The 26,691-nt window shown below is 43.0% G+C and overlaps 1 protein-coding gene and 1 long non-coding RNA gene across 3 annotated transcripts in view; both read right to left on the reverse strand.

Annotated features, from left to right (window-relative positions):
- The window catches only part of PKP2 (plakophilin 2), a 45,365-nt gene extending 39,141 nt beyond the window's left edge, over positions 1–6,224 (reverse strand). The window contains exon 1 of one of the 2 annotated variants that reach the window (XM_081024011.1): positions 5,909–6,224. In XM_081024011.1, the coding sequence (XP_080880137.1) occupies positions 5,909–6,113 (205 nt within the window). In that variant the 5' untranslated portion in view covers positions 6,114–6,224. The remainder of the gene's footprint in view (positions 1–5,908) is intronic. The other variant, XM_081024010.1, reaches the window with a different exon arrangement.
- Positions 1–26,691, reverse strand: part of LOC308486885 — a 151,752-nt gene that overhangs the window by 53,922 nt on the left and 71,139 nt on the right. The gene's annotated exons all lie outside the window — the stretch shown is intronic.

Below are 26,691 nucleotides of genomic sequence, written 5' to 3' on the forward strand. Positions count from 1 at the left end.
ACAATGGAGTTTGTCAATAGCCTTTCGATGCCTTCAGAGTGGTCCTAAATAAACACTGTTACTTCAGGGGTAGGAAACCACAATTCCAGGGACAAAAAGCAGATCTCCAAGCCTCTCTCACTGGCCCTCAAAACTCCCAAGGCCACACCTCTCATTGTCCCAATATGCACTGCAAATATTTTTGCCTGGCAGGAATTCATCCTTGAACTTAGATAATGCCTGTTGATTGTCTGAACGGAGGATAGAGAGGGGTGTGTCAGAGTATGTGTAGAAACAAGCCTCCTGTACAAAGGTTACTTTTACATCTGTTGCTTCGTCCACTTTTGCCTTTGGCCCTGCCCACCACTGGCATATGGCCCTCAAAAGGCTGCGCAGAAAGGAAGTGGCCCTCAAAGTGAAAAGATTTCCCTGCTCCTCCCTCCCTGGGGTTGTGGCTAATCTGTAATCAGGGTGATAATTCCCCTTATGCTGATACACAGTATTGCAGGAAAGAAACTGAACGATACCCACAAAATATGTAAGTCTGTTGCGTACACGCCTATTTGTTCAGTGATGTTTACTGTTTGGCAAACGTTGCAGCAATTGTGAATAAACGGCTGGTTTTATGTTCCCAGAGCACGGTCTAACTGAGGGAGGGAAACCACAGTGCAAAATTGGGCCCTGCCCCAAGTATTCCAAGATAAGCATGACTGCAATAATTTATTTACAGAGCAATCCCTCATTTAGGATATATTTCATGGAATCATAGAATTGTAGAGTTGGAAAGGACCATGGGTGTCATCTAGGCCACCCCCTGCAATGCAGGAATCCCCCCCCCAACATGGGGCTTGAACCCATGGCCCTGAGATTACTCAATGGAGAAGCCATTGATGTCATTAGGCTCTCAACTGACTAGTCCTTATGATTACTATTAATATCCAAATTGCAATGACATGTGCTCAAAGTATTTATAAATGACCGACAAACACAGGTATTTGCTTGTTTTCATTAAAGTCTAAGTTTACCATGAAGCAGAAACAAGACCAATTTGTTCTTCTTGCTCTACCTTGCGGAAAATAATAAAGCTCAAAGGTACAGAATACAGTTGGCCCTAGGAAGCAATGCAGCGGAGGAAATTGTCAGGTGCAAAGTCCTTATTTGTTTTGAATGAGTGACAATCCATTTCCATGTAGGGAAATTCTTAAAATGGTCTGTTGTGCAGACTGTCACTTCTGATAAGTGCATGCACGCCAACATGCAGGCAGGGTATAACTCTGTAGCCACAGCTCTGTGCCTTTCCAGCAGACATACACCCAACAAAGCGAACACATGTAGAGTCATCAAATCCAATAAATATCCTTTCCTACACAGAAGAATCTTCTATGTAGAAAATCTAGCTTACGTTAATGAGTGCGCAAGCTCTCTCACGTTTTTCATCTCATGCTTTTGTTTATGAACATTATACTCTCAAAATCCCTGACATTTCAAAAATGCAAGATGCCCCAAATACCAGCATATTGGGAAAAAACAAAGTTGGCCAAAAGCAACAAAACAACTCCAAGTAACATAACAATGTCCCAGCTGGTCAAGTGCAAATGCTTTGTAGGAAAGTTAAGTGTTTCTGGAGCTTTCCCCTTTGTAGGTATATTTTGGTAGCTTTGCATGCATAGGCATTGTTCCAGCTTGCCTTCCCTCCTCATTGGCTGGCTTCAGATAAAGAAGTATTTTACAGAGCTCTTTCGATACACTCTGAGTAAACAATTGGGTGGCATTTACCGTAAAACCAGAGACATTGTTCAACATCCAGAAGCTTTTCTCTCTCAGTTTTCTTTTTATAATTACAAATTACACACCCAGGATGACCCAAAGTTTTTATGGCTTCTCAGGAATGAGCAGGATGCTGCCCGATTGTTCCTGCTTCTCTCCTCCTCTGGTGCACACAGGATAAACCAACCATGAAGCCTTGGCTTCCCAGTACACCTGGATGTGGGACTGTGGTTTGTTGCTTTGCAACCAGTCATGATAGGCGATGCAGCAACAAACCATGGCTTCAGGTTAACTGTGGCTTGTTATGGAGCAACAAACCATGATCCTAGGTTCAGACAGAATGGAAAGCCAAGGTTTCCTGGTTTGTCTATCTTCTTTGCACCAAGAAAGGAGTGAGGAGTTAGGTTCCAAGGTAAGTAATCTATCAGGAAATAGAATTTTAAAAAGATTTTTAAAAGATCAGGAAACAGCAGGCAAACTCTCTTGACTTCTGAGTTTTTATTCTGTTGGCAAGTGAAATGCCTGCTAAGAGAGAAAACTTGTGTGAGCTGTTGGAAGTCCTCAGAAGGGAATTCCACAGTCTAGGCATGGCATCCCCCATATCCCAGCCAAACACAAGTCAGATGTCAGTGGGATACACTCATGTGATCTTAAGCAAATGCATTTGGTTCAGTCTTCCCCACTGAATAGGAGGAGTTCAAAACCACACATAAGATTCATTTAACAGCTATGTGCAGGTCCAGTAACATTGGGTGGATCATTAAATCATGTGGGAACTGGCCCTTAAATTTTCCTGTTTGTTTATTTCACTTGATAGCCACCTTTCTTCTGAGGAGTCCCAAGTTTTCCTTCTGCCCCACATTTTATTCTCAAAACAACCCTCTGATGTGGACCAAGCGTGTGTGTGTGTGAAAGAGAGAGTGTAGGAGTGATGCCAAGTCACCCAGTGAGCTTCATAGCTGAGCATGGATTTCAACTTGGATCTCCCCAGTCCTGGACACTCAAACTAATACATCACATTGTTCTCACTCTGTGTTCAGCAGAGCTAGGAGAGAATTGAGGACATCCTACATCTGGCCTAGTTGACTGCTGTGAGGCTGGACCACACATTCACCCACAGAACAACATTGGCACTATTGATCCAGAACACAATGTACCAGAAGCTCAGAATAGCCAAAGACCACCTGATCTTATCCTGTCAATTTCCTGTAGTAGTATATACCTGTGTTAGAATAGTGCACTCCAGATATTGTTGGGACTACAACTCCCATCAGTCATGACCAATGGTCATGCTAACTGAGATTGACAAAAGCTGAACTACATCTGCAGGACACTGCATTCTCTACCCTTGGCCTACACCATCCAAATGCAGAATGCTAATGACATGCCTACAGTCAGTGCTCAAAGTTCACCAGGCGCATTATGCACGTGGTTATCAGCCACTTGTGACCAAGTGAAGATGCTGAGGTGCCAGGATGGTGTCTGGCGTCTCCACTATCTGGGGGTTCCTTGGATCTTGACTGTTTCACACACTAGCAACAAATCCTGTAGAATTCTATCTCTTATATTTTATCTGCGCAAGCAGGATGTATTTCAGGAATCAAAAAGTTGTTTTGAAAAATACGACTTTTGAGCTGCCTGGCCCCATACTGGCAACTAGGCATTGTTTTGGCAACTGTAACCCTGGTTTAAGGAACCATTTGGCACCTAGCTTATATACCGTATATCCGAGTTTCTAACACTGCCTACCATGTGTGGACAGGCAGTCAGATGAAGGCAGACAATTTAGGAAAGGTGCCTTCAGGGCAAGGGGTAATAAATACATGAGTCAAACACTGGGTTGAGAATTCAGACTGACTTATCTGGTGAACCATTCAGCCTTGAGTCACCAGCCCTGCAGGGCAGGGGGGAAATCGTACGAAAGCCAAGACGGGCTGCATGCAAACACAGCCCAAACAGATAAGACCTAAAATGGAAAGGCCAAATGTATGAACTTTTATGTGAGTGAGCAGATAACATGTAGCTCACTGGTTGATGAATGAGGTAATGTGGCAACATGATTTCACACTAAGACGTGCCGAATGAGTTACGCACAAAAGGCAGCAGTTTCGCCACTGAGAGATAAAACTCTGGACAGAGATACAGACGATTATTTACTGAGCGGAAATAATTTGCACAGCCACAACAGGACAGACAGCAACCGTGTGCAAAGCAGGTTATTTGTAGAGCCCAGTCCCACATGACTAGCTCTTACACTATTGGAGTGTCAGTCCCATTCCCCTGTGGTCACTTTGCAGGATGCTATGGCAATGATTCAACTTGGAGGTCACATGGGAGGAGCTGATGATGCAACTACTTCTCACACCAATGTTGCCTCTTCTTGGAGGGTTGGGAAACTGAGAGAGAAGCAAAAAGCAGCTGCAGTTTCTTCTCACATGATCTCAACATCCTAAAGTCAAGAAGCAGCATGGAATGAATCACATGCCAGCAGCAACCACACCACTCTTGCAATGTTGTAAATTGACAACTGTGTGTTGTTATTTTTAAAGAAACAATTCTACGTACTGTGATTTCACTGTTGTTGTCCCACTGCACCCACCATATTGGGCATTTTTATTGTTGCAAAGCTGGCACATAACTAACTACCTTCCTTATGTTACTAGCTCTATAAAACATGGGGCATTATGTTTATGGAGGAAATAACTGCAATTACACATAATAGGGTAGGAAATGTGAATACTACCAACAACTTCATTATGATCTAGGCTGGAACCCTTTCATATTATATTGGAATGACACACCTAAGCCACAAAATGTTTGAGTTCAGGTACAGAATTTGTTGTAACACAAGTCTTTCTGTGTGAAATATAAGCAATTTAATACATATTATTGTACTTAATGCATTAAAAATCACTGGGTAGTATTCAAGTTTTACTTTGAATAGAGTCACTGAAATTAATGGACCTAACTTGGTCAGGTTAATTCATTTCAGGGAGTCTACTCTGAGAAAAACACCTCTCTCTCCCTCTCTAAATCTTCTCCATTTATAAATATGGGGGCAACATCTACACAATATGGTTGTCATTGAAACACTCTGCCCCATTTAATCCAGATTTACCTTTTCCAGGGAAAATATGGTATGTTTTTTTAAAAACAAACCTGCCACCAACTATTCATTCACGGTTTTTACAATATTTACAACATTAAGTCCCACCCCACCAGGTATGGGAGAAACATCTGAATTACCGACTCCTCCACACAGTAAAAACCCATGCAGATTATAAATCTTAAAGCGTCTGTACTAGATCTGGAGGAAAATCAAAACAGACCCCTCTCCCCTTCTCAAGTTTCTGATAAGAGGGGGGGGGGAGGGAGGAGAGCCACAAGTATTTGAAAGAAGAAAGATTGGGCAGGAGAGACAAAGGAGATAACAAACTGAAGAAAGGTGCCAAAGAAGGAACGGTGGGAAGACCTCATTACCCGGAAAGTACCTGGCCAGCTGCAATCCTAAATATTCACCAAGGCACGCACCCCATTATCCACAACAGAATGCAATCCAGACAGGTTTACATAATAATAATATTTTATTTATATCCCGCCCTTCCCAGCCGAAACCGGGCTCAAAGCCGCTAACAACAATAAAAGTAACACAACATTCTAAAATCAAATCATTCTAAAATCAATTCAAAATCAAATTAATGGCAACCATTGGGCTAAAGTTCTATGAGGATTACCAAAGGAGGAGGTCAGACTGTGCCTTGGCCAAACGCATGCACACCACAAAGTCAAAAGTTAAGTAAAAAAAAAAAAAAAAAGTCTGACGAAGGAAAACATTTACATGGAGAAAGTCGCGGGTTCAATGATCCTCGGCTTCTCGTCTGGAAACCCTTGAGGGCCGCTGCCGGTCAGTGCCGACAATACTAGGCTTGACAGAAGCAACGGTCCGACTCGAAGGCAGCTTTCCAACGGGAAAAGCGCGGTTCTCAAGCCCTCACCCATGAGATTTAATTTCTGAAAACTTTGGCTAGATCATGCCCCGCGGGAGGGGGAAGTTAAAGGACTCTGCGGGTGGGGTGAGACTATAGAAACCGTCCAAAGTTTGGGGTTGTTCATTAAAAAAAAAAAGAAAAAAGTTGGAGGGAGGCCGGAAAGGGCCACTCACCGTTGACCATGGAGCCTCTGCTTTTCCTCGCCAGGGTCTGCTGGACCTGCCGCTGGATGCGCAGCGACTTCTGCGCCTCGGCCCGGCCGCCCGACAGCTGCGGGGGCAAAGCCAGCGTGGAGCTGTCCAGCCCGCCCAGGAACTCCTGGCCCAGGACGGTGCGGATGTAGCCGGGAGAATCGACGCCGACGCCGGGACCTGCCATGGCCGGAGAGGGGCAGGCGAGCAGGCAGGTCGGAAAAGCCGGCCAAGAGGACGGGCGGCCGTCGGTGCCTGAGTGACCTGCCGAGCGCAGTTTGCAGCGGCCGCGACGAAGCCTCCACCCCCTGGCGGAGAGCGGGAGGCCGCGCAGCTCGGGCCCCTCCCTCCGCCCGCCCCTCGGAGCGCCACGCCCGACGGGGCCAAAAGGACAGACCTGCCGGCCCTCCCTCGCCTGCCTGCCTGCCTGGGCTGGGCGCGCCGCTCTTCACCTTCAACCGGCCTGGTTCAGTAACGTTTCACTAACCAAATTTGAAACCGTCGTGAGCGGTGCAGCAGCAGCAGCTTGACTTCCCTCCGAGAGTAATAAAGCGAACCCAAGTGACTCCGGTTCGCAGGCACTTCCGTGGGAGCAAGTCCCAATCGACGGCGCACAGCTTGGCTGACTCCGGATTCAAGAACCGGCGTCGGGTGGGGCGGACGGGATCGGCTTGAATGTTTATTGGGCAGAGAGCCAGGCCTCACACAGGTGCAGGCGGGAAAGCGCGCCCCGCCCCGTCTGGTGTTTCATTTACACGCGGCTGCTGGTGGTGGAAAGCCTGCGGCCTTCGCGGTACAGTATTGTTGGACGCGGACATTTATTTTTTGTTAATTTTTTTGACAACTCACATAGGTTTAAGCTGTGCTTTTTTTCTTTAAAATTTTTTTTAGGGGTACTCTCATTTCGACTCAAGAAAATCAGCATTTTATAGTTCAAATCAGGAAAAGCAAATACAGTAAATGGACAAAAGTGCAAAGATTCACTAAATGTTTAGGGGTGTGCGTACCCCTGTGTCCCCCCCAGAAAAAAAGCACTGGGTTTAAGTGCTGCCGATGCATGCCAGTTTTTGTAATCTAATGCTGGTTGTGTGCCAGATGTTCTTTGTAATGTTTTGCTCTCTCTGTTTCTATGCAGTGGAAGATGAAAATGAAACAAAATGGATGAGCTAATGGTGAATTTGGGCCCCGAAGCCCAAAGTGTTTTAGCCACTCCTGCTTTAACAGTTTGTGAAGAGTAGATTATTCCATCTTTTCCACTCACAAGTAGGGGTGATCCAGTTAGCTGGTTGTGATTGACTCATGCCAACTCAGAAGCAAGTCCTATTGATTTAAGTGGGACTTCTAATGAGGTGTATAGGATTTCAGTCTGAGTCCTTTCCCCTGGGATTTGTATGGTTGTTGTTTAGTCGTTTAGTCGTGTTCAACTCTTCGTGACCCTATGGACCAGAGCACGCCAGGCACTCCTATCTTCCACTGCCTCCCACAGTTTGGTCAAACTCAGCTTCAAGAACACTGTCCAACCATCTCGTCCTCTGTCATCCCCTTCTCCTTGTACCCTCAATCCTTCCCAACATCAGGGTCTTTTCCAGGGAGTCTTCTCTTCTCATGAGGTGGCCAAAGTATTGGAGCCTCAGCTTCAGGCTCTGTCCTTCCAGTTAGCACTCAGGGCTGATTTCCTTAAGAATGGATACGTTTGATCTTCTTGCAGTCTCCTCCAGCACCATAATTCAAAAGCAGCAATTCTTCGGCGATCAGCCTTGGTTCATAGTAAAAAGCCCTGGGAATTTTTGAATCAAAGGGCTCATAGAAAAAATAAAAATTCAGTGGCTTTTAATAGCAATTCCCTTCACCCCCCAACCTGATTTCTGTCATTTGAGCACAGAATAAGTGGTGATTCTTTTTCTAGGTAAACAAGGTAAAAAAGTAGGTTCATTGACAGACTTGTGAACATTTTTATGTACATTTTAGTCTCATGCCAATTTCATTCTTAAACTTTCAGAAAACTTCACATAAACCTAAACTTTCCTAAATATCAGAGACAGATACCGTCTGTGCAGATAACAAATTGTCTTTTCCTCCACAGAATTACTATTTTCAGCTGTGACGCAATGCTTTGCACATTGGTATCCTGGTTTTGTCAGTCTCAGGGAGTTTCAGGTAGAAGCCAATCCATGTTTGGAAATCTTCAAAGCTTGCTTCCCCAGCCCCCCAGCCCCCACCCCTTCCCTACCCCAGAAGGAATGTGTGCTGAAATTGGCCAGGGCTCTCCCCTATTATCTTCTCCAGTTAGCATTCTAAGAACACTTAACTTCTACATTCCATTAGCCATGCCTGAGATTCTAACCTTTCTTGAAGATTCCTTATCATGGAATTGTGAATGAGTGGTCACAGACTTGAACAAAAGCTTACCAGGATCCTTAAAGATACAAGCGGAGAATTACTAATCAGTGCAGGAAATCAAGGGCTTAGTCCGCCCACAACAGAGTCTTTGCTTGAAGACCTTCAGGAAAGCACAGGGCACATGGTTTTCCTGAGGGCTGAACTGATCCTTCAGGAGGTGACTCCTTCAGGGCAAATGGAGGACTGAAGAACCAGTTTGGAACCAAATTTTCTGTTTGAACTAAGAGAGAACAGATAGCGGTCTGACAATAAAGCAGCTTGGGGTACCCTCTCTCCTTTGAGAAATAGGAGTGTCTTCAACATGCTCTAATTGTAACATCACATTGAGAAATATTTTGATGAAGATACCCAGTGTCTTCAATGCTGCCTCATAGACGTGGCACATTGCTCTGCAATGCGTTTCCTGAAATGTTGACTTTTAGGTGTCTCTTGAAGACCTTTTTATGCCGACAGGCCTATACAGTTGTTTAAAATCTTATTGAGTAACCAGTTGTTTTAATGATAGTTTTGTACTGCTTTTAAAGGGTTTTATTTTAATTAAAAAGTTTTTACATTACCACACACTGCTTGAAATTTTTGATGAGAGGGCAGTATCTATGAATGAATGAATGAATAAATTTCTCACTGTTTGGGAAAGTGCTGCATGCCTTTCTGTTCATTTGTACCTAAACAACATTAAAGATAGAGAGGGGTAGCACATGATTCAGGGTCAAAATATTATTAAGTAAAACGTTTGCCTAAGCAGATGCAAAACCACATTACCGTTTTCTGTTTCTGCATACCACGTTGTCAGAATCTTGCAATTGCTGTCAGGTTTTTTAAGCGTCTTTCACTTACTGTGGGCAACCAAGGAGATGACCTATCACTGGATAATTTGAAGCACCTTTGGGGCAAAGACTAAGCTTCAAAGGAGAAATAGGTTTATGAGCAGTTGTTGAAACTGGACCTGTTAAGGCAGCCTCAAACTAGTTGCTACTTGAAACTTTTTAATTCTCAGGGTACTTTAAATTAGGCAGCTTTATCAGGCCACATGGTGGTTTGCAAACTGTCTATACTGGAGTTGTTTTTAAAGTGTGTTTTTTGTTTTATCACTTGTGTGCTGCCCTCAGCTCTTTTGGGAGGAAGGGCAGGATATAAATTTAATAAATACACAAACCTGTCGCATTTTGCTGCCTGAAGCAGGTCCCAATTGATGTCCCAGCCCATGTAGGCTAAGACTTTAAAAAACAACAAAACTTCTTGCTGCCCCATTCAGACATCACCGTTCCTGCCTTTATCTTCCACACTCCTCATGGTGCCACTCAAAGCAGGTCACTTTACTCTGCTTCATGGCAGAGCTGGCCCCATTCCTGACTCACAGATTTAATCATTAACTGTCTCCCTAACCAGCTCTCCCCCTGACACGCTTTGGACCTTTCCACAGGAACCTTTGCATTCAGATGGAAAAGGCATCATGCTGTGCATCCCCTTATTGTCTGAGGTGAAGAGAATGAGCATGCAAGGCAAGGTCTAACTGGCCATGGCATCCAGGCTCTTAAAACCTCCTACTTAAGAAGTTCATCAGACCCCACCCCTTAATCTTAGCTTTCCTTTCTGTTTCAGAAGGCATGTGGGTCAGCCCTTTAGAACAGGTTTCCTCAACCTCGGCCCTCCAGAAGTTTTGAGACTACAATTCCCAGCATCCCTGAGTCCTGCTAGCTAGGGATCATGGGAGTTGTAGGCCAAAAACATATGGAGGGCTGAGGTAGAGGAAGCCTGCTTTAGAATCAGCCTCCTCTGACCTTGCTGTAGTTTCTGTCTTTCTTGTTCCCTTCCGCTGACTTTATTTCAAGATTGCTCGCTGCTCTTTAGGCTATTCTGGTTTTCCTGCTGCAGTTTACTTGGTGCTGTGTAGTGGCTAAGTGACTCAACTTCAACTGAGGAGGTTCCCCAGTTCAGTTCAAATCTCACCTCTGCACCTCACTTCAGCTCACTTAAAGGGTTTGGCAAGCCAGTCTCAGTCCACCCCCATCTACAATATGGGGTGTGCGTGTTTGATAATACAGACTTATGACAGCAGTAATGGGCAACCAGTGGACTGTGAGCCTTCAGTTGTTGTGGGACTCCAACCCCATCAACCCCAACCTGCAGGTTCCCTACCCTTGCTTTACAGGGCCAATGTAAGGGTTATAATTGGATGAGAAATTATTTGAACCCTTTAAGGCACTTTAGAATTGTTTATCACCATCATTATCATCATCAGTCATTTTTTTTTTGCTTGTTAGCTGCTTCTAATTCTTCCTAACCTGTTAGTTAAACAGAAAGAAAAGGCAGGATAGAAACATATTAAAAAAACAAAATAAGAAACACAGTAGAACATGGGTAGGGCAAACTAAGGCCCGGGGGCCGGATGCAGCCCAATCGCCTTCTAAATCCAGCCCGCGGATGGTCCGGGAATCAGCGTGTTTTTACATAAGTAGAGTGTGTCCTTTTATTTAAAATGACTCTCTGGGTTATTTGTGGGGCAAAGGAATTCGTTCATTTCCCCCCCTTCAAAATATAGTCCAGCCCCCCCCAAGGTATGAGGGACGGTGGACTGGCCCCCTGCTGAAAAAGTTTGCTGACCCCTGCAGTAGAACCTTGGCTTATGTTACCCTCAGGTAACGTAAACTTCGGGTTGCGAAAGCAGCAAACTCGGAAGTATTTTTTCGGGTCTCACCGTTCGCGCATGCACAGAAACGCACCGTGCGCATGCGCAGAACAGGCGCCTCTGGTTTCAGAAACCTCGGAATCTGACCGGAGCTCCAGAATGGATCCCACCTGCATCTGGAGGTACCACTGTAGAAAGTCTGGGGGGAAGACATACTTGGGCAGCTTTAAAAGAGGACTGGCAAATTCATGGAGGATAATGCTGTCAATGGCTTCGAGTCATGATGGCTACTCTGCCTCCATGGTTGGAGGCACTAATGCTTCTGAATACCAGTTTCTGGAAACCACAGGAGAGGAGAGTGTTTTCATGCTCTTATGCATGGGTCCTGCCTGCCAGTTTCCTGCAAAACAACAAACAACCTCTGGTTATCAGGCTTTTCTTGTGCACTCCATCGGGCCTGAAAGGTCCTCACATGAGCAAAGCACATTGGCGTCCTGAGCTAAGTAAAATATGCACCTTTGGGCATTTTGCACAGGTGGCGGGGACAACCTTTTTGTGGAACACATTCTCGAAACAGCAGCAGTAGTTGCCCTGTCGCAAAGTTGTTCTTCATGTTTTGCAGGAAATAGGGGTTTAAAAAATTGTGAGGAGGGATATGTTATCAATTCACCTTTTGCAGACAGAAGCCGAATGATCATGCATACACGAGATAAAACCTACCTTTTCAAACCAGGTATATGTTCCAGGTGCTTCTAATCTCAGCTCGTTACATACAGTGAAGATACCAGGTAGCCTGACATCTGGCTGGTTGATAGGGGATCAAATACTTATTTCACTCATTATAATGCACATCCATCTCTGGAGTTTTGTCTTCTGGGGTTTCTGGGGTTTTCCTGTTGTTATTCTGTCTCTCACAGCTACAATAAACCTGCCATTAAAATTATGGACTGGTCATTTCTTCGTCAGAGGGCAAACGGGCAAATTTAGCAGGGGATCAAATACTCCCCCCCCCACTGTAACTGTTTTCCACAGTAAGCAAAGCAAAGCAAACAACCTTCAAGAGCTGTGAAATGTAATAGAAAACACCTCCCATCTATAGCAGGACTCTTATTACAAAATATTAAATATTCGGTTATCATTAAAATGTATAGGTAAGACAAATCCCATGGCCTATAGGAGGGCTTCCTAGGTCCATGGAATGTTTTGGATTTCCCTATCCAGGAGTGGAGAGAGAGAGAGAGAGAGAGAGAGAGAGAGAGAGAGAGAATGCCTGCTCTTGGAGAGGAAGCCAGGACTCTGTGAGGTCTCTTCTGCCACTGTGGAAATGTCCATGGCTCCTGCCTTACTGATTCCTGAGCTCCAACATCAGAAAAGGGAAAAGTGGGGGTGCAAGGGAGAGAAAACGACGATACCCAATATTTCCCAGCCTCCCAACCCACCCCTAAGATGGGCAGCAGGGTAATATATCCCAGCTCCAGTACTATCAAATGTATTTTCCCTTCCCTTGGAAACAATGGAAGGGAAATTGCAAATAAGTACTAAAAAAAATCCTGGGAAACTAGCAAACAAACATTGCTCTTGGATCATCTGCCATCGGTTCCCCTACCCTATGAATCATGTTGATAGCAAATTCTTAGGACATTCTAAAGGCAGCCCTATTTAAGGAAACTTTTAATGTTTAATGCATTCTTGTATTTTAATATTGTGTTGGAAGCCACCCAGAGTGGCTGGGGAAACCCAGCCAGATGGGCGGGGTATAAATAATAAATTTATTATTATTATTATTATTATTATTATTATTAGGCTCACAGGAAGCTGCTTTATCAGGCCACTGCTCCTTCTGGCTCATTGGCTCTCCTGGCTTTCAAGACAACCCCTTTCCTACCTGGTGATTCCTGGGACCACGTAGACCCATTGAAGCTAATTGGCATGACTGACTTAAGTTCATTAATTTCAGAGGGTCTACTCTGGGCAGAATACAATCCCAAGTGTTTTGCAATTAAGCACTAATACGCACTTTGCCAACATGACTGTGATTTGAACCGCTGACCTAGTAGCAACTTTTCTTTTCTTTTTTGCCCATATAAATGAACTCAATAGCAGAAAAGATGCTGCAGTGTCACCTTGTGGCTAATTTCAGGAACAACACCCATTAAGAAATGTCTGCCAGTTACCACAAAAAAGCTGTTGAGTTAACTTTAAGTTTTTATGCGAAACTTAGGGAAACCCAGCCGTTCCATAACATGCACATTTGTCTCTGGTTCTCTCTCTCTTACACACACTATTATAATGTTTGGGGGCTTTTTCCAACTACAATTTATTTTTTTTAATACCCAAGTTTGTCCAAATGATCAGTTATTTGTACACTTTATATAAAGGTAAAAAGATAAAGGACCCCTAGATGGTTAAGTCCAGTCAAAGGCGACTATGGGGTTGTGGCGCTCATCTCACTTCAAGCCAAGGGAGCCGGCATTAGTCCTCAGACAGCTTTCTGGATCATGTGGCCAGCTTGACTAAAAAGCTTCTGGTGCATTGGGACACCGTGACGGAAGCCAGATTGCACGGAAATGCCGTTTACATTCCCACTGCAGCAGTACCTATTTATCTACTTGCACTGGTGTGCTTTTGAACTGCTACATTGGCAGGAGCTGGGCCAGAGCAGCAGGAGCTCACCCCATCGCACAGATTCAAACCGCTTCATATATATACTTCATATATGATGATATGCACGGGTTGATGGAATAATGCATTTTATCGTTCCAATAATTGGTAAAACAAGCTCCATTTCCTCACAAACCTATGGTATTTCACTATACCTTTTCTTACTCTTATTAAACCTGTCAGATTAACCATTTCCCACACCTTGGAAAACCATGTCTTCATAGATGGTGGTTTGGAATTTTCCCTGTTTTGGCAGATTAACATTCTGGCTGCTGTTATTAAATGAACCACCACTATGATACCTGAACAAAACCAGTACTGGATCCCCTGGTCAAAATCAACATAGTGGTACCTCGGGTTACAAACGCTTTGGATTACAAACACTTCAGGTTACAGACTCCGCTAACCTGGAAGTAGTAACTTGGATTAAGAACTTTACCTCAGGATGAGAACAGAAATCGCTCACTGGCGGCACGGCAGCAGCGGGAGGCCCCATTAGCTAAAGTGGTACCTCAGGTTAAGAACAGTTTCAGGTTAAGAACGGACCTCCGGAATGAATTAAGTTATTAACCAGAGGTACCACTGTACTGGATCCACATCCAACACAATCTTGTAGTGTTTCAAATGCAGTGTTTTCAACCTACTGGTTAACAGCACTTGCTACAAAACGCCAAATTCCTGGTTCAGATCTCGCCTTCTCCATGAATCCATTGGGTGGCCAAACCCCAATCTGGAATACGGGAATAAGTATGTTGGCCTATGTGATGGGATTTCTGGAAGGATAACTGGAATGGACATGAAATGCTTTGTACCCTTGCAACCCAAAGCTGCATATTGAGTCACAAGACTCAATAGGGATAATGCCCAAGTATGTTGGGTATAGAATTTACATGAAAGTAGGTCTTATTGAACTTAGTGGGACTTGCTTCAAGTATCCTTCATTGTACAGGGCTTCAAATGTCACATCTACCTGCCCATATTTACTCCACCACTGTATTTCCCTTAGATGTTCATTGAGAACAAGAAGCAAGAAGTTTGAGCGAGAGCATCGGTCAGTATGGTGGCTGCTGACGGCAGTCTTCCCAGTAGTCTGAGGCCAGGTCCCCAGTAGCTCAGGAAGGACTGTAGCTCAGTGCTGGAACATCTGCTTTGCATGTAGCAGGTACCCTGGCACTCCAAATTGGGGATGTTTCCAGCCTGAAACCCCAGAGAGCTGTTGCCCATCAGTGTAGACAATACTGAGTCTGTATGAGACAGCTTCCTGTGTTCCTTTGGCTGCTGCTTGGTCAAACTGCTCCTTTCCATTACTTCTGTTTCTTTCTCTGTTGTGTGGCTTATTCATTGGGCATCTTGCATTAGCCATCTGTTAGCCCAGGTTTTCAGCCCCGCTAACCCATATTCTCCAGAGTTGCTTTTACCCAGGTGACCAATTTCAAGCCAGTTTACTCTCATCTAGATTCTTGGAACATCTTCCTTCCATTGCCAATTATTTTTAAAAATCTTCCAATAACTACACTAAGTTCTCTTTCGGTTATGGCACCCTTTCCCAGACTGTAGGTCATTTTTTATTTAGACCATCTGGACTCCGCGGTGCTAAGGTTCTTTCCATTTGATAAGCAATGGATGAAATTTTGTAAAGCAATTCCTGGAACTATGGACCCATCATCATCCCTCTTGTGTGGCACCATTGATAATGGTGATGATTCACTAGTCCCTAATGTGAACCGTGATGCCCATATTGAATCATTCTAATTTGTGTTGGCAGAGCACATCCTTAAAGCATCTTTTAATGATGACTTAGAGAGGCTTGCCATGTACTGATTCATAGCAGCCAATATCGCTGCTAACTGTGGATGGGGAAATGTTCCTCACAATTCCTGCTTAGTGCAAAATGATTGCTTATATATGTGAGTCCATCTGAAGGGAAGAAATTGAATATAGACGACACATTATAGATATAATAGCAAGCTGCTATTATATCCGTCCCTAGATATCTTGACTTTGTCATTTTCATGAATTGTATGAATTGTATTTATGGCTTTAAAGGAGGGTGTGGGCTGAATGTGGCCCCCAGGATTCTTTATCTGGCCCTTGGGACCTTCCCCAGGCTACAAACCATCCCTAGTCTGCTGGTGCAGAAGCGCAAGCCAAAATTCACCTTGGGCACAAGGAAATAGTTGTGCAGTTCTTTGGATTCTGCCTAATAGATGTTCAAGAGTTAGGTTATAGCAGTTGTTTCCTAAATTTTGATAACTGGGGCACAGGCTAGATGTCCCGTCTGGATTAAATATGGAAGGCACATTTGATCCTTACTTTTAATTTTCTTCTTTTGACTCCCAGAACACTGGGCAGGCATCTCCTTGCAATGGCAGGATAGCAATTGTCTTCCAGCATTCCACCTTATTCTTTCCCAGGCGACCAGAGATTACAGGCATGGAAGGATCTCTCAATTTCTGTTCTCTCATTGTTCCACTCTTAAATTTAGTTCTCCACATTTCTGCAGCAATTAGCTTTTCTTTCTTTTTCTTTTTTCTTTTTTAAAAAAAACCTCATGAAAATTCAACAGCATGTTAGTGTGAATTTTTCCTAATAATAAACGCATTTTTGTATGCTGTTTGGACTGATGTTCACATTTCTGAAGGCCATTCCCCCAAATAAACTGTGTCTTTTGTGTGTCATTTTCAGTAATATATATTTTTATGCACACTTCCAATATAGGCATCACAATATTCGGATAAGTGAGAATTTCGAAGGATGGCTGGGGTTTCGGTTCTCCTATTGCTTTGGAAAGTCAAATGAGACAAATTTGCCTTTAAAATTTCCCCTTGTCCCTACCTCAAGGAGAAAAGCAAAAACTCTTTAACCAGGCAGCTTTAGATCATTTGAAGAAGAAAGTTCTAATGAGGATGGAAATGGTTTCAGGGATTTGCACAGATTAAGCAGGGGAAGGTTAACATTGTGGGGTTCCTTGGTCTCCTCTTTGTGCCTCCAGAGGAAAGATGTTGGTGAAATGTTCTGTGTTTATTGTGTACAAATACATTTACATGTGAATATAAATTCCAAGCGGTTGTAATAAAAATGTAAAAAACAACAACTCCCCCTAAAGGGGAGGGGGAATAAATTATTGAAGGCACCACATAAATGAGCTCTGTATTCAAAATGCCATAAAATGTCTCATTAGAAATTAGAGGAGTCTAGACGTTTGGAGAGCTTTGCTTCTTTTTCTTCGAATGATACGAACAGTGAGATAAAATGTCAAGAACTTGTCCTCTGTCTGTCTATAACTTAAGTGCTGTTAAAAATAAAAATAAAATCTATGCAGCTGCAGAAACTATGGAAGTGGCAGTGAGAAGGGTTTTTAAAATATTCGTTAGAGAGATGCATGAAGACAGCAGCCTTCCAGGTTAAATATTTCTTTCATCACATTCTCCATGCTGAGCAATTCTCAATGCTGAGCAAATACCAATGTTTTAAAAAGTGTGGGTGCCAGTGTGTTGCAGTGGTTAAATGACCTGGGAGACCAGGGTTCATATCCCCACTCATCCATGAAGCTCACTGGGCAACCTTGGATCTGTCACTCCCTTGCATCACAACCTACGTCGCAGGGTTGTTGTGGACATTAAACAAGGAGAGGAAGAACTACGTATTCCACCTTGAGCTCATTGGAGGAAAAGATGGGATATGAATGCTATAAGGTAAAGGGACTCCTGACCATTAGGTCCAATCACGGACGACTCTGGGGTTGCGGCGCTCATCTCGCTTTACTGGCCGAGGGAGCTGGTGTACAGCTTCTGGGTCATGTGGCCAGCATGACTAAGCCACTTCTGGCAAACCAGAGCAGCGCACGGAAACACTGTTTACCTTCCCGCTGGAGCGGTACCTATTTATCTAATTGCATTTCGTGCTTTCGAACTGCTAGGTTGGCAGGAGCTGGGACCGAGCAACAGGAGCTCATCCCATTGCGGGGATTCGAACCGCCGACCTTCTGATCGGCAAGCCCTAGGCTCTGTGGTTTAACCCACAGCACCGCCTGCATCACAGTATGAATGCTATAAATAAAATTTAAAAACCTGAGAGTTTATTTAATGTTTTTGCAGAATCCTGCCAATTTTATTTTATTTTATAAAGACAACCTCTGATATTAGGATTCTTGACGTGTATCAGGGATGGTGGGAGCAACGTATGGAGGCCCCAAAGTTCCTCACACTTAATGTAGAAGGAAATTCTGGCCCCAGATGTCACAACCATATCCTTCAGCATGCTTCTTGTGAGAAAAGAAAGTTGAGTGATAACTCTTGAACTACGTATCTTAAACTAATGTATAGTCACATTTAGCATCAGCTATGTTCCCATAGTCAACACTTTATACAGGGCTTAGAAAGACCCTGGGTGACTTGAGCTACTCAGACAACCATTATCAGGATGCTTGATAGAGAGGCTTAATTTTTCCTCTGTAAAAGTAGCACTTGCTCCCTGATGGCGCTACAGAAGTGATAAATCGTAGCTGTAGAGACGATTGCACAGGGTAGCCTCATTAGTCTGGAACCAGAGACTGGCCTCTTTATGTTAGCAGAGGGGGGAGGCCACATTTTACTCTTCAGAAATGGAACGGGATATAATTAAGGGCCAAATTAAAGCCCAGGAATCTGCATTTGTGACAGAATGAGTTCTTGGGCTTATATCAAAGGACCTTAGGAAATTGAATCAGCAACTCCTTTCCCTCAAAGCACTAAATAATCATTTTCTCCTAAATCTTGACTTCTGTAGTCAAGAGGACACTAGTCCTTCACTGTCCCCCTCCTTTTAAAAACTGCCACAATAAAAAAAAAATGAAGGCGTGGAAAGGGGAGAATGGATAAAGGCACATTTCCTCACAAAACCTATTACATAAACTCACCCTGAACTTTAAGGGCTTGGCACAGCCACTTGCTACTCTCAATTTCTTACGAAAGTGTGGGGATGGGATGGGACACACCTATGGTCCTCCAGATATTTCTGGACCACAACTCCCATCATGCCTTACCATTGGTCATGCTGGTTGGGGATGATGGGAATTGGAGCTCAATAACACCCAGAGGGCCACGTCCCCCCCTCTTGTGTTGCAGGCACAGTCCTCAGGGGGAAACCAGGAAAATGGGGCAAAAGTTCAGGCAAGGAGCCAGGACTATGGACAGCTCTGAGTGGAGCCTGGAACAGCTGTAAACTCAAGAGCAGGGTTTTGCTTTAGTTTAAGCTCTAGTTATCTCCTGCTTGGACTACTGCAATGCGCTCTACGTGGGGCTACCTTTGAAGGTGACCTGGAAACTACAACTAATCCAGAATGCGGCAGCTAGACTGGTGACTGGGAGCGGTCGCCGAGACCACATAACACCAGTCTTGAAAGACCTACATTGGATCCCAGTACGTTTTCTTTTTCTTTTTTAAAAAATGATATTTATTAAGCATTTTAAAGCTACAGAAAAAACAAAGAGACAAAAAAGAAAGAAAAAAACAAGGGAAAGGCAAACAACAGTCAAACAATACAAATCAATAAAAATAAAAAAACCAAAACACATCAAAATCCAAAAAACAAAAGTAAACCACAAACATTTAAAAACAGATCCAATATTCCAAAATCCTTAACTGTCATTGCCTTAGTTCATCGACCTCCTCACACCTCCCTTTTTTGTATTCCAGTTATTAATTATAACAGCAAATCCTTCCCATTTTTCATAATATTCTGTCATTAAATTACCTTAATCTATTTTAACCTTATAGTACTATAAAAGACCCTAGAACTTAAAACTTAAATCTTATTTATACCAATTTCTCATAACCATAACATATTCTTGCATAGTTCTTTTTAACATTTCTGCTAAAGCCAAATAGTTTCGTTCCAACATTTTTCTAATACTCATTAATTTTACAAAACAATCCTAAATAATTTTTTTTTAAAAAAACTTTCTTCCAATCTTCATCCAGCGTCTCTTCCTCCTGGTCCCGGGTTTTGTCAGTCCTTTCTGTCCCATCCATCTAGTTCATTAACCTGGTAACCTTATATCCGAGGCCCTTAAGTCTCTTCCATGTCCCTTCCGCAGATCTTCTTCATATTTATACCTGTACTTTACTTTGTCTCCTGGTCCTTTCACTCGTGGAAACTCCAACTTGACAGTATTTTTGTCCCTTCTCGACAGATCAGCCCCTTTTCCATAATCCACACTGAACTCCATATGGTATTTAAAAGCATGTTTCAAAATCCCTCCAAAGTTGAGGACCCCCACAACCTGAAACTCCTCACGGCCCATTGCCAGACTTGAAAAGTCAAAACATCCCTGCATAGGGGGGTCTATCCAGCCCCCCATCTCCAAGCCCAACAAAACTCTATCTCTCCAAATCTGGCTTTTCCAAGTTCATTTGTCAAATCCAACAACTCATGTTCCTGCTGGGCCGCAGCTCCCTCCATCTCTGCCACCCGAGGTCCAACAACAATCTCCTCCCTCATCTGATCTGTCAAAGCACACTCCTGAGTTGATTCCTGGGTGGGTTCTATATAGATACCCACTACCTGTCCAAAATTTCTAATCGCGACTTCCGGGGTGGCGCCACCGGCAATGGCGGACTCCCTCTGAACTGGAGGGACTGGCTCCGCGGTAAACAGGGTCTACTCCGCTACGGCGAAGCGGGGACCCCTTCAAAATCACAGGTGGATGAAGCCTGTGACCGTGGGACTTGGCGGGCACATTTAGCGCCCCCCCAATCCGCTAAGGAACCCACTAACGGGCTCCGAAGTGAGGAGGGGGAAGCGGCGTGGTGCTGTGAGTCAATCGCTATTTCCGTGGAGCAAAGCCGCATAGCTGCTGCCAGAGAGCGCTGCCTTCTTTCCTGGGACAATTTGGACTTTAAAACAAACACCCGTGAGTACTTAGAATCTGAACAAATGGGATATTAAATAAAGATTTGTGAAAAGGACAGAATTGGACCTTAAAAAAAAAAAAAAATCTACTGAATTTGGTACGGAGCGGGAAGGGCTAAACAGGAAGTCACCCTTCCGTTCTTTTGTATATAGAACAAAGCAAAAGCAATTCACACTAGAGCTCAGAGAATCGTTTTTAAAAGAATGATTTCAACATTTTAAATTGGGAATATTTTTTTTTTTTGGACTATTTGAAGTAACTGCAAAAGGAAGTTATTTTCCTCCGTCCTGATCCTGGAGCGGGGGTGTCAGGACTGACGTGAGTTTACCAAGATAATTGTTTTCTGATTGACAGCTAAAAGAAGAGAAATTTGGTGATTTTACTGTTCCCTTTCGAACTCTAAAGGAATATATATGGGCAAAGTATCCTATGTATTTTGGGGAAAAAAAGGGAAACTTTGTAGCAAAAACAAATATAAGTCTTCCCCCTAGGGGGAGCTTTTGAAACTGTAACTAACTCCAAGGAATTGACATCTGTTACAAAATAACCGTGGGAAAGTGTTTGATTGTGCAGAGCAATGTTTTCAGAAACCTTGGTGCGCGTTCTCTACAAAACAAATGCTCTACTGGAAGAATTACATGATAAGGTGAACTGGATGGTCATTTCGACTAGAAATCTTAAACAGGCAGTGGAATGTCTTGATCAGACTGTGGGAAAACATGTGGAGCCTACCCAGGATTCAAACCAGGAGTGTGTTTTGACAGAACAGGAGTTTGTGGCATTAAATCATCAGTGTGTTTTGACAGAACAGACCCAACAGGAGTATGATCCTTCGGATTGGACAAATGAACTTGGAAAAAGCCAGATTTGGAAAGGGAAAGTTCGGTGTGGCTTGGAAATGGGGGGCTGGATTGACCCCCCTATGCTGGGATGTCTGGACTTTTTAAATATGGTAATGGGCTGCGATATGATTGGGACTGTGGGGGCTCTCAACTTTGGAGGGCCCTTGAAACATGCTTTTAAATATTACATGGAATGCAGCGATGAATATGGAAAAGGGTCTGATCTGATGAGAAGGGTTAAAAACATTACTAAGCTGGAGTTACCACGAGCAAGAGACATTGTCAAGCTGGAGTTATCACGAGGAGACAAGGGAAATTACAAGCTGCGGAAGGGCCATGGAAGTGACTTGAGGGCCTCGGACATAAGGTTGCCGGGTTAATAAGGACTGACAAATCCTGGAACCAGGAGAAAGGGACGTTGGATAAAGATTGGACTTGTTTATATCTTTCTTTTTCTTTTTTATTATTAGAATGTTTTACAAAGTTGATGAATGATAGAAAAATGTTGGAAGAAATTACCTGGCTTTAGTAAAGATGCATAAAGAATTATGAAAGAATATTATTATTATGATCACAAGAAGCTGGTAAGGTTAAGACTTAAGTTTTAAACTTTAAGGTTTACTTTATTATAGAAAGATAGGATTAAATTAGTTGAGGGTAAGGTAATGATAGAATTTTATGAAACATGGGGAAAGGATTTGCTGGGATAATTAATAACTAGAATACAAAGGAAGGGAGGAGGAGGAGGTCTAAGAAAGAAGGTAATGACAGTCAAGGGTCTGAAAATAATGAACTTGTTTTGTTTTTTCTTTATTCCTTTTTCTGTATTTTTTTTTATTTTTCTATTTTTTTTTGTATTTCAATTTTTTGTATTTTTACTTTTTGTTCCTGTGTAATCTTTGTATTCTTTGAAAATTTTAATAAATATCATTTTAAAAAAAGCAAAATTTCTAATCGCAACAGTCATCAAATCCGTCTTCTCATGTAACTGTTCCAATAAAGCACTTGTCTTACAGAAAGCACGCACTAGAGCCTCTGAATACATTGTTATGCAAGGTCCCATGATCTTAATCTGTTTGCAGCTGCGAAGCTCCCCAGTTCAAGTTTAATAACAGTTTCACAAGCTCCCTCTAGGGGAAGAACTTCTATTTGTATCAATCTCTTTTCTTTTCTTTTTTTTTAACAACAGATCTAACAACAAAGTTTCCTTTTTCAGATATTTTGTCAGTATTTGTTCCTTTAAAATGCGAAAGAGAACAATGGAGTCACTATGTTTCTCTTCTTTTAACTATCTGTCAAAAACATTTGTCTATAGTCAATGAACTTCCCAAAAACGTCTGTCCTGACATCCCGCTCCCAGGTTCAAGACGGTGGAAAATTACTTTTCTTTACACTCTCTCCTGCAAGTTTAAACCATCCGGAAAAAATTCCCCCTCTTCTCCTGCTTCCGAAGGGGGTTCAGTAGTTTTAAATGATGAAAGTTGATCCTTTACAAACGATTTTCTGAGCTCTAGTTTGCCATGTCCTTGCTTTAATCTATCTACAAGAAACGGAAGGCTGACTTCCTGTTTAGACCTTCCCACTTCAGTGCCAAATTAAGAAGAATTTCCTAATCCAATTTTCCCTTCTACTCACAGATAATTATTTAAAGTCCAATTGTCCAAATTTGATCTGCCACGGGTAGTTGTTTTTGTAACCAAATTGTCCCAGGAAAAAGGTAGCGCTCTCCGGTAACGGCTGTGCGGCTTCGCTCCACAGAAGAAGCAGTTGACTCTCAGCACCGCGCCACTAGCCCCTCTTCGCTCTGGAGCCCGTAGTTGGGTTCCTTTACGGACTGGGGGGGCGCAAAAGGTGCCCGCCAAGTCCCATGGTCACAGGCTTCCTCCGCCTGTGATTTTTTGAAGGGTCCCCGCTTTGCCGTAGCGGAACAGACCCGTTTTCCGTGGAGCCAGTCCCTCCGGATCAGAGGGAGTCCGCCATGACCGATGGCGCCACCCCGGAAGTCTCCGGATCCCAGTACGTTTTCGAGCACAGTTCAAAGTGTTGGTGCTGACCTTTAAAGCCCTAAACGGCCTGGCCCAGTATACCTGAAGGAGTGTCTCTACCCGCATCGTTCAGCCCGGACACTGAGGTCTAGCTCAGAGGGCCTTCTGGCAGTTCCCTCACTGCAAGAAGCCAAGTTACAGAGAACCAGGCAGAGTGCTTTCTCGGTAGTGGCACCCGCCCTGTGGAACGCCCTCCCACCAGATGTCAAAGAGAAGAATAACTACCAGACTTTTAGAAGACATCTGAAGGCAGCCCTCTTTAGGGAAGCTTTTAATGTTTGACTACTGTATTTTAATACTTTGTTGGAAGCCGCCCAGAGTGGCTGGGGTAACCCAGCCAGATGGGTGGGGTATAAATAAATTATTATTATTGTTATTGTTATTGTTATTGTTATTGTTATTGTTATTAGTAGTAGTAGTAGTATGGAGCTACCTGTGGTTTAAACAGGCAAAAGGCAGAGCTTCTAGCTCTATCCCCTCTGGGGAAGCAACTGGTGTTTCCCATAGGGATTCATTTGTCTCTCATGGCCATTTGACATTGTTTTGAAACTGCCGGGAATAATCAACAGGAGTTTTGGAATGAAGTGGAATCAATATGTAGACATCACCCAGCTCTATCTCTCTGTTCCATCTGAATCAGGAGAGGAAGTTCAAATGCTGGACCAATGCTTGCAGGTGGAGATGGGCTGGATGTGGTTGAATAAATTGAAGCTGAACTCTGATATGAAAGAGGTGCTATGTGATCCACCTTCTTGTGTCCATGGGGTAGGAAGGTGGCCTGTTTTGAATGGGGTTGTACCCTCTGGAAGGAGCAGGTCAGTAGCTTTCAGGTATAGTGGATCTGGCATTGTCACCGGAGGCACAGGTAGCCTTGATGATTTGAAATGCCTGTTTCCTGTTTTGAAAGTTCACCAGCTAAAGCCCCTTTTGGACAGAGATGACTTGTCCACTGTTTTGCATGCACTGGAGCCACCCACCTGCCAATCATCTGAAGTGACTATGTCTCTGTTTGAAGGTGAGTGGACATTTGAGTGCCTGAGAAAGAAAATCTAAATTTTCCCTACGATGGTAAAATGATAATAAAATAATTGACAAATTGTTGCCCTTAAACCAAACTCCTTAAATTAGACTGAATGGTAGGGCCATTCCTGGATTAAATGAATACCAGTTTCATGAGAGGTTACATAGTTTAAAATAATCATAAACCACAGAACAAAAGCAAAAAAGACTCTGGAATCCCATCAATAGAACCTGGGATTGAAACTGACGAACATTTTTTAATTCAGTGTCACGATACTGACATTATTCTTAAAGACTGTGATTCAAAGAACTTGATGCTAAAAAAAAACCTCACGTTGGAAGAAGAAGGAGCCTGCAGACATCTAGGATGCTTTCTAATGAGATCACAACCAATAATCAACATAATCACATTAACAATAGCCTAATCCCTGAATCTAATTTTGTGACAATTAAATTAGGAGTTCACTTGTTTTAAACTTTGACAGATGAGGCCCTACTAACTTGTAAGGTAAAGTCATTTTTTGTTTGTTTTACTGAGACAGGAACAATGATTCATATGGGCAAATTCTACAGCACACATGTTTCAGTAGTTAACAAGCTACTTGTTGATCCTGAAGTTTCTATAGTTCATTGCAATACTCAGCAAAGCGTTTTATTTAGCCATCGTTATTACTTGGTTATTACCACATGTGTGTATTGCATTAGTTATATAAGGGGTATTAAAGGAGGGGTAGTACCTCCCTGGCTGAATCCATTACCTTTCAGCTCATGTTGATTTCCTAGGATTAAGAAGTACCTAATACACAATTTAGGAAGTTTGAGACATCACCTTGCCAACAAAAGTCCGTATAGTTAAAGCTATGGTTTTCCCAGTAGTGATGTATGGAAGTGAGAGCTGGACCATAAAGAAGGCTGATTGCCAAAGAATTGATGCTTTTGAATTATGGTGCTGGAGGAGACTCTTGAGAGTCCCATGGACTGCAAGAAGATCAAACGCATCCATTCTCAAGGAAATCAGCCCTGAATGCTCACTGGAAGTACAGATCCTGAAGCTGAGGCTCCAATACTTTGTCCACCTCATGAGAAGAGAAGACTCCCTGGAAAAGACCCTGATGTTGGGAAAGATGGAGGGCACAAGGAGAAGTGGACGACAGGACGAGATGGTTCAACAGTGTTCTTGAAGCTACCAGCATGAGTTTGACCAAACTGTGGGAGGCAGTGGAAGACAGGAGTGCCTGACGTGCTCTAGTCCATGGAGTCACGAAGAGTCAGACACAACTAAAAGACTAAACAACAACAACAACAATAATTTGTTTTGCACACTTGCTAATCAAAGGATTAAGGCATCTAACACGCATCTTAAGACAGGCCTGATACTCATTTTAACACATAAACTCGAATTAAATTCTAACTTTTACTGAGCCCAGGCATTTACTACCCCCAAACCTGTGACAATATATAGATATATGTCTGTATGTAATGCAAGGTATTTAGGGAACATTTTCCATGTTCGCAGAAATCTGCAATATTTTATAAGGTCACACTTCACTTCCAATTGAAATTTACTAGACAAAAGTAATCCGTAAAAGAAAATACTTGTGTCACCAAAGCATGAAGCCATACAGGTGAAAATCTGGAAGCTGATTACTGAAATGTCATGTCATTTACTGTCACTATTTTTCATTATTTTCTTAAAATACCAGTAACCTTTGCAATACCAAGGAGGCTTGCCTGGCACCTTCATTACATATCTTTAGGCTCCAGGCAACGACGTTTCTCTACAACCAGGTCTTTGGCTGATTAATGTTCTTTGGCCCTTAAATGTGTTTTTGGGAGAATGGTTATTGGTTTGTTTGTTTTTTAATATGCATTTTGTCTTCTTCTCCTTCTTCTTCTTCTTCTTCTTCTTCTTCTTCTTCTTCTTCTTCTTCTTCTTCTTCTTTTTTTAACGTTGTGAACCACCTTGTGATCTTCAGATATAATAATAATAATAATAATAATAATAATAATAATAATAGTTTATTATTTATACCCCACCCATCTGCCTGAGTTTCCCCAGCCATTCTGGGCGACTCCCAATCAAGTGTTAAAACAGTACAGCGTTAAATATTAAAAACTTCCCTAAACAGGGCTGCCTTCAGATGTCTTTTAAAGATAGGATAGGTGCTTATTTCCTTGACATCTGAAGGGAGGGTGTTCCTCAGGGTGGGCGCCACTATCAAGAAGGTTCTCTGTCTGGTTCCCTGTAACCTCACTTCTCGCAATGAGGGAACCG

The sequence above is a fragment of the Podarcis pityusensis genome (genome assembly GCF_964106645.2).
Source record: "Podarcis pityusensis genome assembly, chromosome: 10".
Classification (NCBI taxonomy): Eukaryota; Metazoa; Chordata; class Lepidosauria; order Squamata; family Lacertidae; genus Podarcis; species Podarcis pityusensis.